General features: G+C 42.0%; 1 protein-coding gene across 17 annotated transcripts in view; it reads right to left on the reverse strand.

Moving 5' to 3' along the window:
• Window positions 1-12,284, reverse strand: part of LOC135112384 (valine--tRNA ligase-like) — a 43,976-nt gene that overhangs the window by 14,218 nt on the left and 17,474 nt on the right. Inside the window, exons 1-7 of one of the 17 annotated variants that reach the window (XR_010274309.1) lie at window positions 10,950-11,519; window positions 10,273-10,512; window positions 2,773-2,970; window positions 1,841-1,959; window positions 1,515-1,655; window positions 1,214-1,426; window positions 508-760 (exon numbers count right to left, since the gene is read on the reverse strand). Coding sequence is in view for 5 of the 17 variants with exons in the window: in XM_064026795.1 (XP_063882865.1) it covers window positions 699-760; window positions 1,214-1,426; window positions 1,515-1,554 (315 nt within the window). In the remaining 12 variants the exon portion in view is untranslated. Of the gene's footprint in view, window positions 1-507; window positions 761-1,213; window positions 1,427-1,514; window positions 1,656-1,840; window positions 1,960-2,772; window positions 2,971-10,272; window positions 10,513-10,949; window positions 11,524-11,565; window positions 11,796-11,943; window positions 12,135-12,284 lie in introns of those variants that run through there. The other 16 variants (XR_010274310.1, XR_010274308.1, XR_010274307.1 and 13 more) reach the window with 16 other exon arrangements.

Raw genomic sequence — 12,284 nt, forward strand, 5'->3', positions numbered from 1 at the left:
TTGCGCACACACACACACACACACACACACACACACACACACACACACACACACACACACACACACACTTTCTCTTTATCATCCTCTTCCTTCTCTTCTTTTCTTCTTCTACCTCCTCCTCCTCCTCCTTCTCCTTATATTCAGGTCAAGTCAGGTCATCCAATTAGAATAAAATCAGACAGACAGACAGACACACAAACACACACACACACACACACTTGAATGATATAAAATAATGCAGTTTTCCCTCACAGAAATATAGAAGGGAACCCAGAGTAGGTTAATAAAGGTGATACAGACAAGGACTGCACCTCAACTGTACAGAAAAACTACAATTTGGTACAGCTTTGCCCCAATGTAATACTGATAATAGGAACACTAGGAGATACAACACAAAGTACATCAACTGAAGGAAAAACAATAAAAAAGTAAAATTTCTGCCATATATCAGACCATCCACACTAACACTAGGTAAACACACACACACACACACACACACACACACACCTTCCTTCTCCACAGCCTTCCGTCTTGCATCCTCCTCCGAGCAGCCGCCACCCACACCTCCTCGCCATCTGCTGCAGTAATGTGGTACACTGGCATTCTGCGGCCCCACCAGAGCTGCCGGGAGACACACCAGTCTGTGATGTTGTCCAGCCAGCTATGCCATGCCCTCCTGTGCAGCTGTGGCACCAGGTTCAGACAGCCGCTCTGCACAGCCTCGGACGCCTCCTGTGCCGACTCCTTGCACCAAACGAACCTGTGTAGACATGAAAGTAACCAAGTGTTTATGGCTAATTATAATACTCAATATCCCACTATCATCTTCAGCATCACCATCTGCTCACCACTGGGGCCTCAGCACCACTATTTCAAAAGGACTCTAGATGAAGCTACACAGGTTTTTAAGAATGTTTTTAAAGTTTTAGTGACAGATTAACAACATTTCTATATTATTAACAGGAGAAACACTCTTGAGAACCCAGCTAGGTATCTCTGTGGCCTTGAAAAATACTCGTGATGAAATAATACGGGTTTTCAAGAATGTTTTAATGGTTCTACTGATAGATTAACAACATTTCTACATTATTAATCTTGAGAACCCAGCTAGGTATCTCTGTGGCCTTTGCAAATAGTCTTGGAGGAAGTGAAGTCCCTCCTCTATTACCTAATTAAGTCAGTACACCTGTTTAGTTACCCCTTCACCACCTACCTGAGTCTGCCAGTCTGTAAGGGAAGTCCCACATCTTTCCGAAGCTGACCGGTTTGCTGTACCCCGGGACTGCCAGCTCCGTGGGTCCTGTCAGGCGCAGGTGGTCCACTTCAATGTCCAAGATGGCCGACTGAAGGCTGCAGCACCAGTTGACGAGAGCCTCCTTGCGGTACACCGGCCCAGTATCGTACGGACGGACAAACGCTTCCGTCACTGCGAGAAAAAGTGTTTTGGTGAAGTTTCTTGTTTGTGCGCACGCGTGTGTGTGTGTGTCAGAGGTTACAAGGACAGGTATGCTTACGGATGTACAGACAGACACACAGGCCAGTCTCTCGCTGCATCCATTGTAAACACAGCTGTCCCAGTCAAGTGAACCCCCCAGATGCCGCAGCTGGTCGAATATCATTGTTCCTTCCTCCTCTTTCACACTTCACCAATAAACCTGCAAAAAAAGGAAAATTTGTCTTTTAAATATGTAAGTTAGTTGTACGTAGTCTACTGCCCAAGAAAACAGAAAACTGGGTAACTATTTTGACTGCATAGAAAAATTACACACACACATACACACACACAGTTTTGTATATTCATGTCTCTCTATCATTCTAGTTTTCTCAAGGCAACACTCACTTCTGTCTGTCAAGGTCGTGTTTGGCGTCCCACAGGTGCCTCTCCACCACCACCTGTGTTGCTGACCCTGTGTGGTGTGCCCCTGGGATGAACACTGCCTCACCACCCTGCATCTGTGCCTGCATCAGAAAAAGAGAGAGAGAGAGAGAGAGAGAGAGAGAGAGAGAGAGAGAGAGAGAGAGAGAGAGAGAGAGAGAGAGAGAGAGAGAGAGAGAGAGAGAGAGAGAGAGAGAGAGAATATTAACATGGGACAGAAGGGGTTATTATTAAGTTAATTTTAATGAGAGAGAGAGAGAGAGAGAGAGAGAGAGAGAGAGAGAGAGAGAGAGAGAGAGAGAGAGAGAGAGAGAGAGAGAGAGAGAGAGAGAGAGAGAGAGAGAGAATATTAACATGGGACAGAAGGGGTTATTATTAAGTTAATTTTAATGAGAGAGAGAGAGAGAGAGAGAGAGAGAGAGAGAGAGAGAGAGAGAGAGAGAGAGAGAGAGAGAGAGAGAGAGAGAGAGAGAGAGAGAGAATATTAACATGGGACAGAAGGGGTTATTATTAAGTTAATTTTAATGTGAGAGAGAGAGAGAGAGAGAGAGAGAGAGAGAGAGAGAGAGAGAGAGAGAGAGAGAGAGAGAGAGAGAGAGAGAGAGAGAGAGAGAGATGGTTATGTTAGGTAGGTAATTACTTACATAGATTGAGATAGATAGATCGATAAATGGTTAAACAGAAAGTTAAATAAACAGAGAGAGAGAGAGAGAGAGAGAGAGAGAGAGAGAGAGAGAGAGAGAGAGAGAGAGAGAGAGAGAGAGAGAGAGAGAGAGAGAGAGAGAGAGAGAGAGAGAGAGAGAGAGAGAGAGACTTAACCTAACCTAACTGAATTAATATAAACCTAACCTGATGGAAACAAATAAATGAAAATAAAAAGCTGCAGCCGGCCTCACCTTTCTTGACAGGCGCCTTTTTTTATGTTCATACACATTTCCCTGGTGGCACACGCTGCTAGCCGCCCCCTGGCCACGCCCCTCGCCACCTCACGCATGTACAGATCCATTGCCCCTCTAAAAAGCAACAAATTCACCCGTATATCAAGTCTGACTGCGTTTGTTTACATTTCTCTGGGTCTCGGTCTGGGCTCAGGCCTGCAGGATGGGAGAATGATAGAAAACGAGAGATTTTCAGGCAAGACTAGTATAAGTTGAGGCTCTATTATAAAATACCGTGATACAATATTACTATTACTACTACTACTACTACTACTAATAATAATAATAATAATAATAGTAATAATAATAATGAAAAACACACAATGCACATGATCGCAAGACCACTCCTTGTTGTGTATACTAACCTTACTTAATGTGTATAGATTTCTGAGCATATACCAGCATCTCTTATGAGTTTATGTGTGTATATCAGATTTAGCAAGTGTATGGATGCGTTTCTAAGTGTATCCCAGTGTTTGTATACAAGTTTGTGTGTGTATACCAGACTTAGTAAGCGTGTGTGTGTTTCTAAGAATATACAACCAATAGCAAGTGTTTGTATATGTCTCTAAGTGTATACCTGTCTTAACTGTCTGTTTGTGCGTGTATACCAGCATTACATAGTGTTTGTAATGGTTTGTGTGTATATGGCCTTAGGGAAGGTGAGGGTGAGCAAGTGGACAGGGATCAAACTTGTATTGAAGAAGTTAGTGTCAGGGAGCGAGTGCCAACCGATAAAGGAAGAGAATATCAAGTCAGTGTAACCAAAGGAAGAGCAGAGTCCTGTAAGCGTAAATGGAGCAGTGTTACCAGCAAAATTAAGAAAGGATTAAAAAATTGTAATTAGCCCCTTTGAATTAGAGCCCATGTCAAGTGAAGTAATAGAGGCATTTCAGCAGTATTATGTGGAATACACAAAGCTGGTGGAACTAGAGCCAGAAAGGTCAGAGGAGCTAAATGAAGAGCTGGAACACAATCAACAAGTTCACCATGAAATATTAGAAAGTATAGAATGTAAAAGAAAGGAGTTAAAGAATGACAGAGGATCAATTTGTTCTAGCAAACGGTCTAGACATTCTAGAGTCTCATCTACTTCATCACGTTCATCAGCAGCACAAAGAAAGCAAGAAGTAGCAGCAAAGGTAGCCAGACTTAGAAAGGAAATGGAATATCATGATAGTTTAGCAGAGGCAGAAGTTATGTTAGCTAAGACAAAAGCAGAGGCAGAAGCAATGTTCTCAAAGAAAAAGAAAGAGAGAGATTTAGCAGTTGCTAGTGCAGAACTTAATGCTCTTAGCTTAGTTGAAGAAGAAGTAAAAATGTTTCCAGGTAATGATGAAAGTGTAGAGAAGCAAAGTTATCTTCAACAATACATAGAGTCACAAAATGAAATGAAAGCACAAGCAATTGCAAATCAACAAAGTGACAATGCCATGCCTCACAAATATGTTACATTCCATGACCCACAGAAACCTTCTTCTTGCAATAGAGATAATGAATTGATGACAAATGAAGTAGATGGACAAATATTTAGTGAACCTCAGGTAATAAATCTCAACCCTACAGCTCAAAGTCTTGTACCAAGCTCTCGTAGACACACTCATAATGTCAACATGCCTAATAATGTGAATAATGTGAGACAGAATCATCAATCCTTTTCCCATCCTGGGGGAACCTTTGCAATCAACATACCTGATCCCAAGTGGAGCCTCCCTCCAATAGAGCCTAACACTTTTGATGGAGAACCCATGGAATTTCCAAGTTGGTTGAAAAACTTTGAAACTTATGTAGAGTCTAAAACTTCTGTTGGTAAAGAGAGACTTGCCTACTTAGAGAGGTATACAACTGGTGAGGCAAAGAATGCCATTAAAATGTTAATGCACTTTAACTCTGATGCTGACTATGTGCAAGCAAAGAAAATTCTTAGTGATAGATTTGGAAACAAAAGCATCATAGCTGATGCTTACACAAATAAGTTAATGAATTGGCTACCAATCTCTCCGCATAATGGTCCAGCATTAACAGCATTCTCAGATTTTTTGAAGTGCTGCTTAGCTGCAATGAAACACACTTCTTATTTGTCATTTCTGAATGACCCTAGAGAGCAGAGAAAGGTGCTAGCAAAACTCCCTGAACATGTTGTTCATGACTGGAGAAAGCAAGCGATGATATATCTTGATACTAACAGTAATAACACTTCTAGTAGCAATGAAGAGCACCACCCACCCTTTGAAATGTTATGTGAATTTGTCCAGAACGAAGCAAAAGGAGCAAGCAATCCATTTCTTTCCTGGAATTCAGTAAGTAGGGAAGTAAATGACTGGATCAAAACTCAAACATGGGCAACCAATTGGAAACCAAGGGAATCAAACATCATGACAAAGAATAGAGGGAGTAGAACTTTCATGGCTAAAGCAATTGAGGAAAAACCAATGTGGTCATTCCAAAGTAAAGTAAATGTACAAGCCAACAAACAGTATCCCAAGGACCAGGAAAGGAAAGGACGATTCTGTCACTACTGTACAAAGGATCATGATTTAGATGATTGCAAGGAATTTGCCAAACTTGATGGTAATACTAGGTACAAATTTGCTAAAGAAAAACGGTTATGTACAGGGTGTCTAAAAATGGGTCACAAAGGAAAGGATTGTAGAAGAAGGAAAGTTTGTAAAGTATGTCAGAGATACCATCCCACAGCTCTTCACAATGATGACATGACAAGAACTGAGAGCCAAAAGGTGCCAGCACAAGCAACTCAGCCTAAAGATGATAAACCCACAGTAGTAGCCAATAAGGTCAAAGTTACAGAATCAGTGACACATGACATGCACACCATGATAGTTCCTGTATGGTTACATCATGTTAGTAACGAAGAGAATAAATTTTTAGTGTATGCCCTGCTGGATGAGCAGTCTGATGCTTCATTCATCAAGGAAAGCACTCTGAATAAATTGGGAGTTAGTGGACCATCAGTGTCACTCAATATCCACACAATAAGTGGAAAACAAATCACTGATTCTATCAAAATTCATGGACTTAAAGTAAGAGGTTATAATGAAGAAGCAGAAATATCAGTCCCTTCAGCATATTCAACAGAAAACATTTCAGCTGGACGGAGTCAGATACCAAGGCCTGAGACTGCTTGTGACTGGCCCCACTTAAAGGCAATCTCTGACAAACTAATGAAATATGACCCAAACATTGACATAGGACTTCTCATTGGTCTTGATTGTGCAGAAGCCATTATGGCAGAAGAGCAAATAGCAGGTGATAGTAAGAAGCATCCCTATGCTCGTAGGACAGAGCTAGGTTGGGGGATCATTGGTAAAATCTCACCCCATTCAAGTCCATTGGAGGATACAGTGGTAGTCTACAGAACAGTGACACAAGAAGTAGAAATCAATGAAGAAAAGAGGGTTAATTTCTTAGTGGTTCCTACTAAAACCAAAGAGATGATTAATCCTTCTCAAGTGAGAGATATGTTTGAACTTGACTTCAGTGATAGAAAGTCAGCTGACACTCCATTATCATATGAAGATAAAAGGTTTATGAGTAAGATGAAAGAAGGAGTACATCAGCTGAAGGATGGCCATTATGAGTTGCCCCTTCCTCTTAAAGATGATAAGGTCAAGCTTCCAAACAACAAACTATTAGCAGAGCAGAGACTCAAGAAGTTAAGAGCTAAACTTGAGAAGGATAATCAACACAAAGGTGATTACAAAGTGTTCATGGATGATATGATTACAAAGGGTTATGCAGAGGTTGTACCGACAAAGGATTTAGTTAGGAATGATGGTAAGGTCTGGTACATTCCACATCATGGAGTCTATCATCCAAGAAAGCCAAAGAAGTTGAGAGTTGTATTTGACTGTAGTGCAAACTACAGGAACCAGTCATTAAACAGTCACCTGTTACAAGGCCCAGACCTTACCAACAAACTTATTGGAGTATTGTGTAGGTTTAGGCAAGAAAGCATTGCACTTGTATGTGATATAGAAGCAATGTACCATCAAGTGAAAGTCAACCCAGAACACAGAGACATGTTAAGATTCCTTTGGTGGGAAAATGGTGACCTTAATAATAAGATAGCTGAATACAGGATGACAGCTCACCTGTTTGGAGCTACTTCATCTCCAAGTGTAGCGAACTTTGCTCTTAAGAAAGCTGCAGATGACTACGGGTGTGGATCTGATGCAGCCAAGTTTGTAAGAAACAACTTTTATGTTGATGATGGTTTGAAGTCAGTAGCTACAATGGATGAAGCTGTCACTCTTATTCAGCAGAGCAAAGAATTATGTTACAAGGGAGGTTTTAACCTTCATAAGTTCTTGTCAAACAACAAAGATGTATTAGCTGCAATTTCTCCTCATGAGAGAGCAGATGGAATTAAAAGTTTGGATTTTAGTAAGAATGAAGACACACTGCCTATAGAAAGAACTTTGGGAGTTGAGTGGTGCATAGAATCTGACACATTTCAATTTAGAATAAAGCTGAAAGACAAGCCACTCACCAGGAGAGGTATTCTGTCAACAGTGAGCTCTATATATGATCCATTAGGTCTAGTGTCACCTCTCATACTGACTGGAAAGCAAATTTTACAAGAATTATGTAAGAATGCAGTTGATTGGGATGATGAGGTGCCAGATTATGTCAAACCTAAATGGATAAAATGGAAGGATGAGCTGCACAAACTAGATCAGTTAAAGGTACCTAGATGCTACAAACCTGATGACTTTGGGGAAGTAGAAAAGATTGAACTCCATCACTTTTCAGATGCCTGTCAAGAGGGATATGGCCAGTGCTCATATATTAGATTAATTAGCAAGACTGGCCAAATTCATTGTGCATTAGTAATGGCAAAGTCACGTGTCACACCTCTAAAAACCATAACAATTCCCAGACTAGAACTAGCAGCAGCAGTGGTGTCAGTTAGAATCCATAAACTCTTGAAGGGAGAACTTGAGTATAATAATGTGGAAGAAGTATTTTGGACAGACAGCAAAGTAGTCCTTGGTTACATTGCAAATGAAGCAAAGAGATTCCATGTATATGTTGCAAATAGAGTAGAAACAATAAGAGATCACACTTCACCAGATCAGTGGAAATTTGTAGAGACACAGTATAACCCAGCAGATCATGCATCTAGAGGCATGACAGCAGATGAATTGTGTAATAGCAAGATCTGGTGGAATGGCCCAGAATTCCTTTGGCAACATAGCAAAATGGATAGCCATTCCAAGTACAAGGTCATAAATGAGAATGATCCAGAAGTGAAGAAAGTTGTATGCCATGCTGTAGGTACACAACAGCCCACAGATATACTAGAAAGACTTGAGTATTTTTCAGATTGGTTTAAAGCAAAGAGGGCAGTTGCTGTATGCCTCAAGCTTCTGAACAGCTTCAGAGGAAAAGGTGATGGCACTACTAAAGTAAAGGGGAACACATATAAGCCAGTAAATGTAGCAGAAGTGTCAGAAGCTGAAAATGTAATTATAAAACAACTGCAATCAAAGGCATTCCAAAAGGAAATAAATGTACTGAAATCATCTGCTAACCATAATTCTTTAATTAAAGGAGACAATGGCAAGGGAACAAAAGTGATAGACAAGACCAGTTCCCTCTATAAGTTAGATCCCTACATTGACAAAAATGGTATCATGAGAGTAGGAGGAAGATTGAGGCTTTCTAATTTGACAGATGAATCCAAACATCCAGTCATCCTCCCCAAAACATCTCACATAACCCAGCTGATAATATGCCACCATCACAAAAGGACAAATCATCAAGGCAGGGGCATAACTTTAAATGAAATCAGGTCATGTGGATACTGGATAGTAGGAGGATCATCCCTAGTATCAAGGCACATTTCAAAGTGCATTATCTGTCGTAAAGTTAGAAGTACAACACAGGGACAGAAGATGGCAGACCTGCCTATTGACAGACTAGAACCATCACCTCCTTTTACATACTCAGCAGTAGATTTCTTTGGCCCTTTCTATGTCAAAGAGGGGCGTAAAGAGCTTAAAAGATATGGAGTGCTCTTTACTTGCATGGCATGTAGAGCTGTGCACATAGAGACAGCCAACAGCATGGATACAAGTTCCTTCCTAAGTGCATACCGTCGCTTTGTAGGACGAAGAGGGCCCGTAAGACAGTTGAGATGTGACCAAGGAACTAACTTTGTAGGAGCCAAATCAGAGTATGAGAAATGCTTAAAAGAATTAAATAACAATAAAGTCAGACAAGAACTCGTGAAAGATCAGTGTGACTGGATTGTTTTTAACATGAATGTACCCAATTCCAGTCACATGGGAGGTGTTTGGGAGAGGCAGATACGCACAGTGAGAAATGTACTCTCTGTGTTGCTTGATCAGCATGGTACCCAGTTAGATGACCAAGATCTGAGAACCTTCCTAGTTGAAGCAGAAAATATAGTTAATGGTCGTCCCCTAACTGTGGACCATCTTAACTCCCCAGAAAGTCTTACACCGTTGACACCCAGTAATTTGTTAACTATGAAAACAAAGGTAGTACTGCCTCCTCCAAGCATTTTCATTAAGAAGGACCTGTACTGCATAAAGAGATGGCGCAGAGCACAATACCTGGCCAACCAGTTCTGGTCCAGGTGGAAAAAGGAGTATGTGCAATTCCTACAGCTTAGAAACAAGTGGACAACACCAAAGAGGAATCTCAGTGTAAATGACATAGTTATCATCAAAGATCAGAATTTAGCAAGGAACCAGTGGAAACTGGGAAGAGTAACAGAAGTATCTCCTGATCATGATGGCCTAGTAAGAAAGGTTAAGGTCCTGGTTTCAGACTGTAATCTCGACAACCAGGGAAGACACATAAAGGCAAACAGGACCATCATAGAGAGGCCAATACATAGTCTAGTATTGCTGTTAGAAGGTAATGCATAATAATAGACCGGAGCATCCCCGCCAAGGAGCCAATGTAACAAAACATATTATGTGCTAATCCTAGTTTTAAGGTACATACTAATCTTAATTTAAGGTAAATTGTTACACAATTTAGGGGAGCCATGTTACTGTGTGTAAAGCGTATGTACCTCATGTGATTATTCCTCGGCATATATAAGTGAAATGTTCAATAGTTTTCTATTTGCATGAAAACGTGTAATATGTGTGAGTATCAGTATTTAATGCTATATTAAGCACCGAAGCCGATGCTCACTTGTTGGTAGTGTGGGGTTAACCTGCTAGTCGCCTTCGGGCATCACTCACGGCCAAGTCGCGCTCAGACAAAGACGGGCAGGATGGTGACCGAGGTAAATACTTTAATTTTGTAGTAAAAACTGATTGTCATAGTGCTAAGTCAATTGCATGTATTGTTAATGAATATTGTAATATGTTGAAAGTGTTTAATATCAGTGTATAATGTTATTTTGTAAGAAATTGAGACCGAGAACTTGTTCGCAGTTCTTACGGTCATGCCTACCTCATCAATAAACGTCAGAGAGAGAACTGCCTTTCCTCGACCCTACGATGATGGGTGTGATCAGTAAAACAGATCACCTGAGAGCCAATTGATGCCCAGCCGGTGCGGCTACACTGTACCTCCATCACTCCCTCCAGGCTCCTCCCACTTTCCTCCAGTCACTATGTAAGCTTGATGATCAGCAGCTATCCCTCTATACCACAAGCTTCACTCTGGGCAGCTCTCTGGAGGCCTCCGAACCTGTGGGTGTAAGGTTAGGTTAGGTTAAGTTAGGTTAAGTTAGGTTAGGCTAGGTTAGGTTAGGTTGGTTAGGTTAGGCCTGTGGATGGTGTGTGGAGGAGGACAGGACAAGGAGACCAGTGGGAAGGCTGTGGAAGGCCTGTGGATGCTGTGTGGAGGAGGACAGGACAAGGAGACCAGTGGGAAGGCTGTGGAAGGCCTGTGGATGGTGTGTGGAGGAGGACAGGACAAGGAGACCAGTGGGAAGGCTGTGGAAGGCCTGTGGATGGTGTGTGGAGGAGGACAGGACAAGGAGACCAGTGGGAAGGCTGTGGAAGGCCTGTGGATGCTGTGTGGAGGAGGACAGGACAAGGAGACCAGTGGGAAGGCTGTGGAAGGCCTGTGAATTTCAAGGTAATGCAACACCTCACACCAACAACACCAGAACAATGCCTCACCTAGCCACCCGCAGCCACATCACAGTCTCTCCCCCTCGTAGGTGATGGCAGCAGTGGTGGTGGTGGTGGTGGTGGTGTTGCAAGGAGGAGGCAAGGCACCCATGACTGGAAAAGGAGAGGTGAGTGCCTTGAGGCTGCAGGACGGGGTGTGCAGCTGTGTGGGAGACAAGAGGGTGGGTGAGAGGGAGTGGGCACATGGGAGAGAGTGAGTGTGTTCTATGGCAAGTTCTATATATAGGATTTCAAGGGTGTTTTTGTATATGATAGGGAAAATATTAATACATACATACATACATACATACATTTTCATCTCCCAAGCACCCCTCTTCTCTCCTCCTCTTCCCTCTTCCCCTGTTTCATGCAAATAGGTCAACACACACACACACACACACATTGATAGAGGGATATACGAGTATATTAGCACAGCATGATTTAAACAACTAATATAACTATCAAACACACACACACACACACACACACACACACACAAACTTCTCCACAAATCTGAAGGCACTGTGGTTTCCAAGCCGTCAAAGTGAATGAGTGTGCTGAGGGAATAATATTGCACCACTGCCAGCATGAACTTGTCACTAAAGCTGTCATGCGTCTCACACACCTCCTGTCACCGCTCATGCTGGCTGTCAACGCAGAACGCACCCTCCAGCACTCAATGTTTGGGGCAATAGTTCTTTGTTAATGGAAGATAATTAGATTTTCTCTCATATCAAGTTGAATTGGTTTAGCTGACACTCTCTCTCTCTCTCTCTCTCTCTCTCTTTCACGATTGATTCCAAAGGCCACAAAGATGATTAGAAGAGGTTTTCGTGAGTGTTTCTCCTGTTAGTAATGTAGGAATGTTGTTAATTTGTCTGCTGATTACTTCGGAAGGCAAGAGTGGGGACGTAGGTAGTGCTCAGTCTCTCTCTCTCTCTCTCTCTCTCTCTCTAAAAAAAAAAAAAAAAAACGATTCACCTTCATTCCCTCCGCTATTCACCTTCACTCTTCCCAGAGCTCCATTCACTGAGTGAGTGGCTGCGTGATGACTCGTCCTCTCAATGGATGGACCAAAAAAAAAAAGGGGGAATGTAAAGATAAGTCCACTGAAAATGACTTTCAAGATTGTGTGACTCGACAGTTTCGTAGTAAGGTGTTTTGTTGAATCTATGCAAACACGACTATTTAATTTTTGTAACACTAATACCTGGTGACCTTGACCTGCATCTGGTGAGCAACACCACCTACACACACTGACATCCCTCGCCCCACGCACCTATACGTGTTCTCTCTCTCACGTGACAAAGTGACGGAATGGCTGCACTGTACGGAGGGCAGACT

Source organism: Scylla paramamosain, chromosome 23 (assembly GCF_035594125.1).
Source record: "Scylla paramamosain isolate STU-SP2022 chromosome 23, ASM3559412v1, whole genome shotgun sequence".
NCBI classification, from domain to species: domain Eukaryota; kingdom Metazoa; phylum Arthropoda; class Malacostraca; order Decapoda; family Portunidae; genus Scylla; species Scylla paramamosain.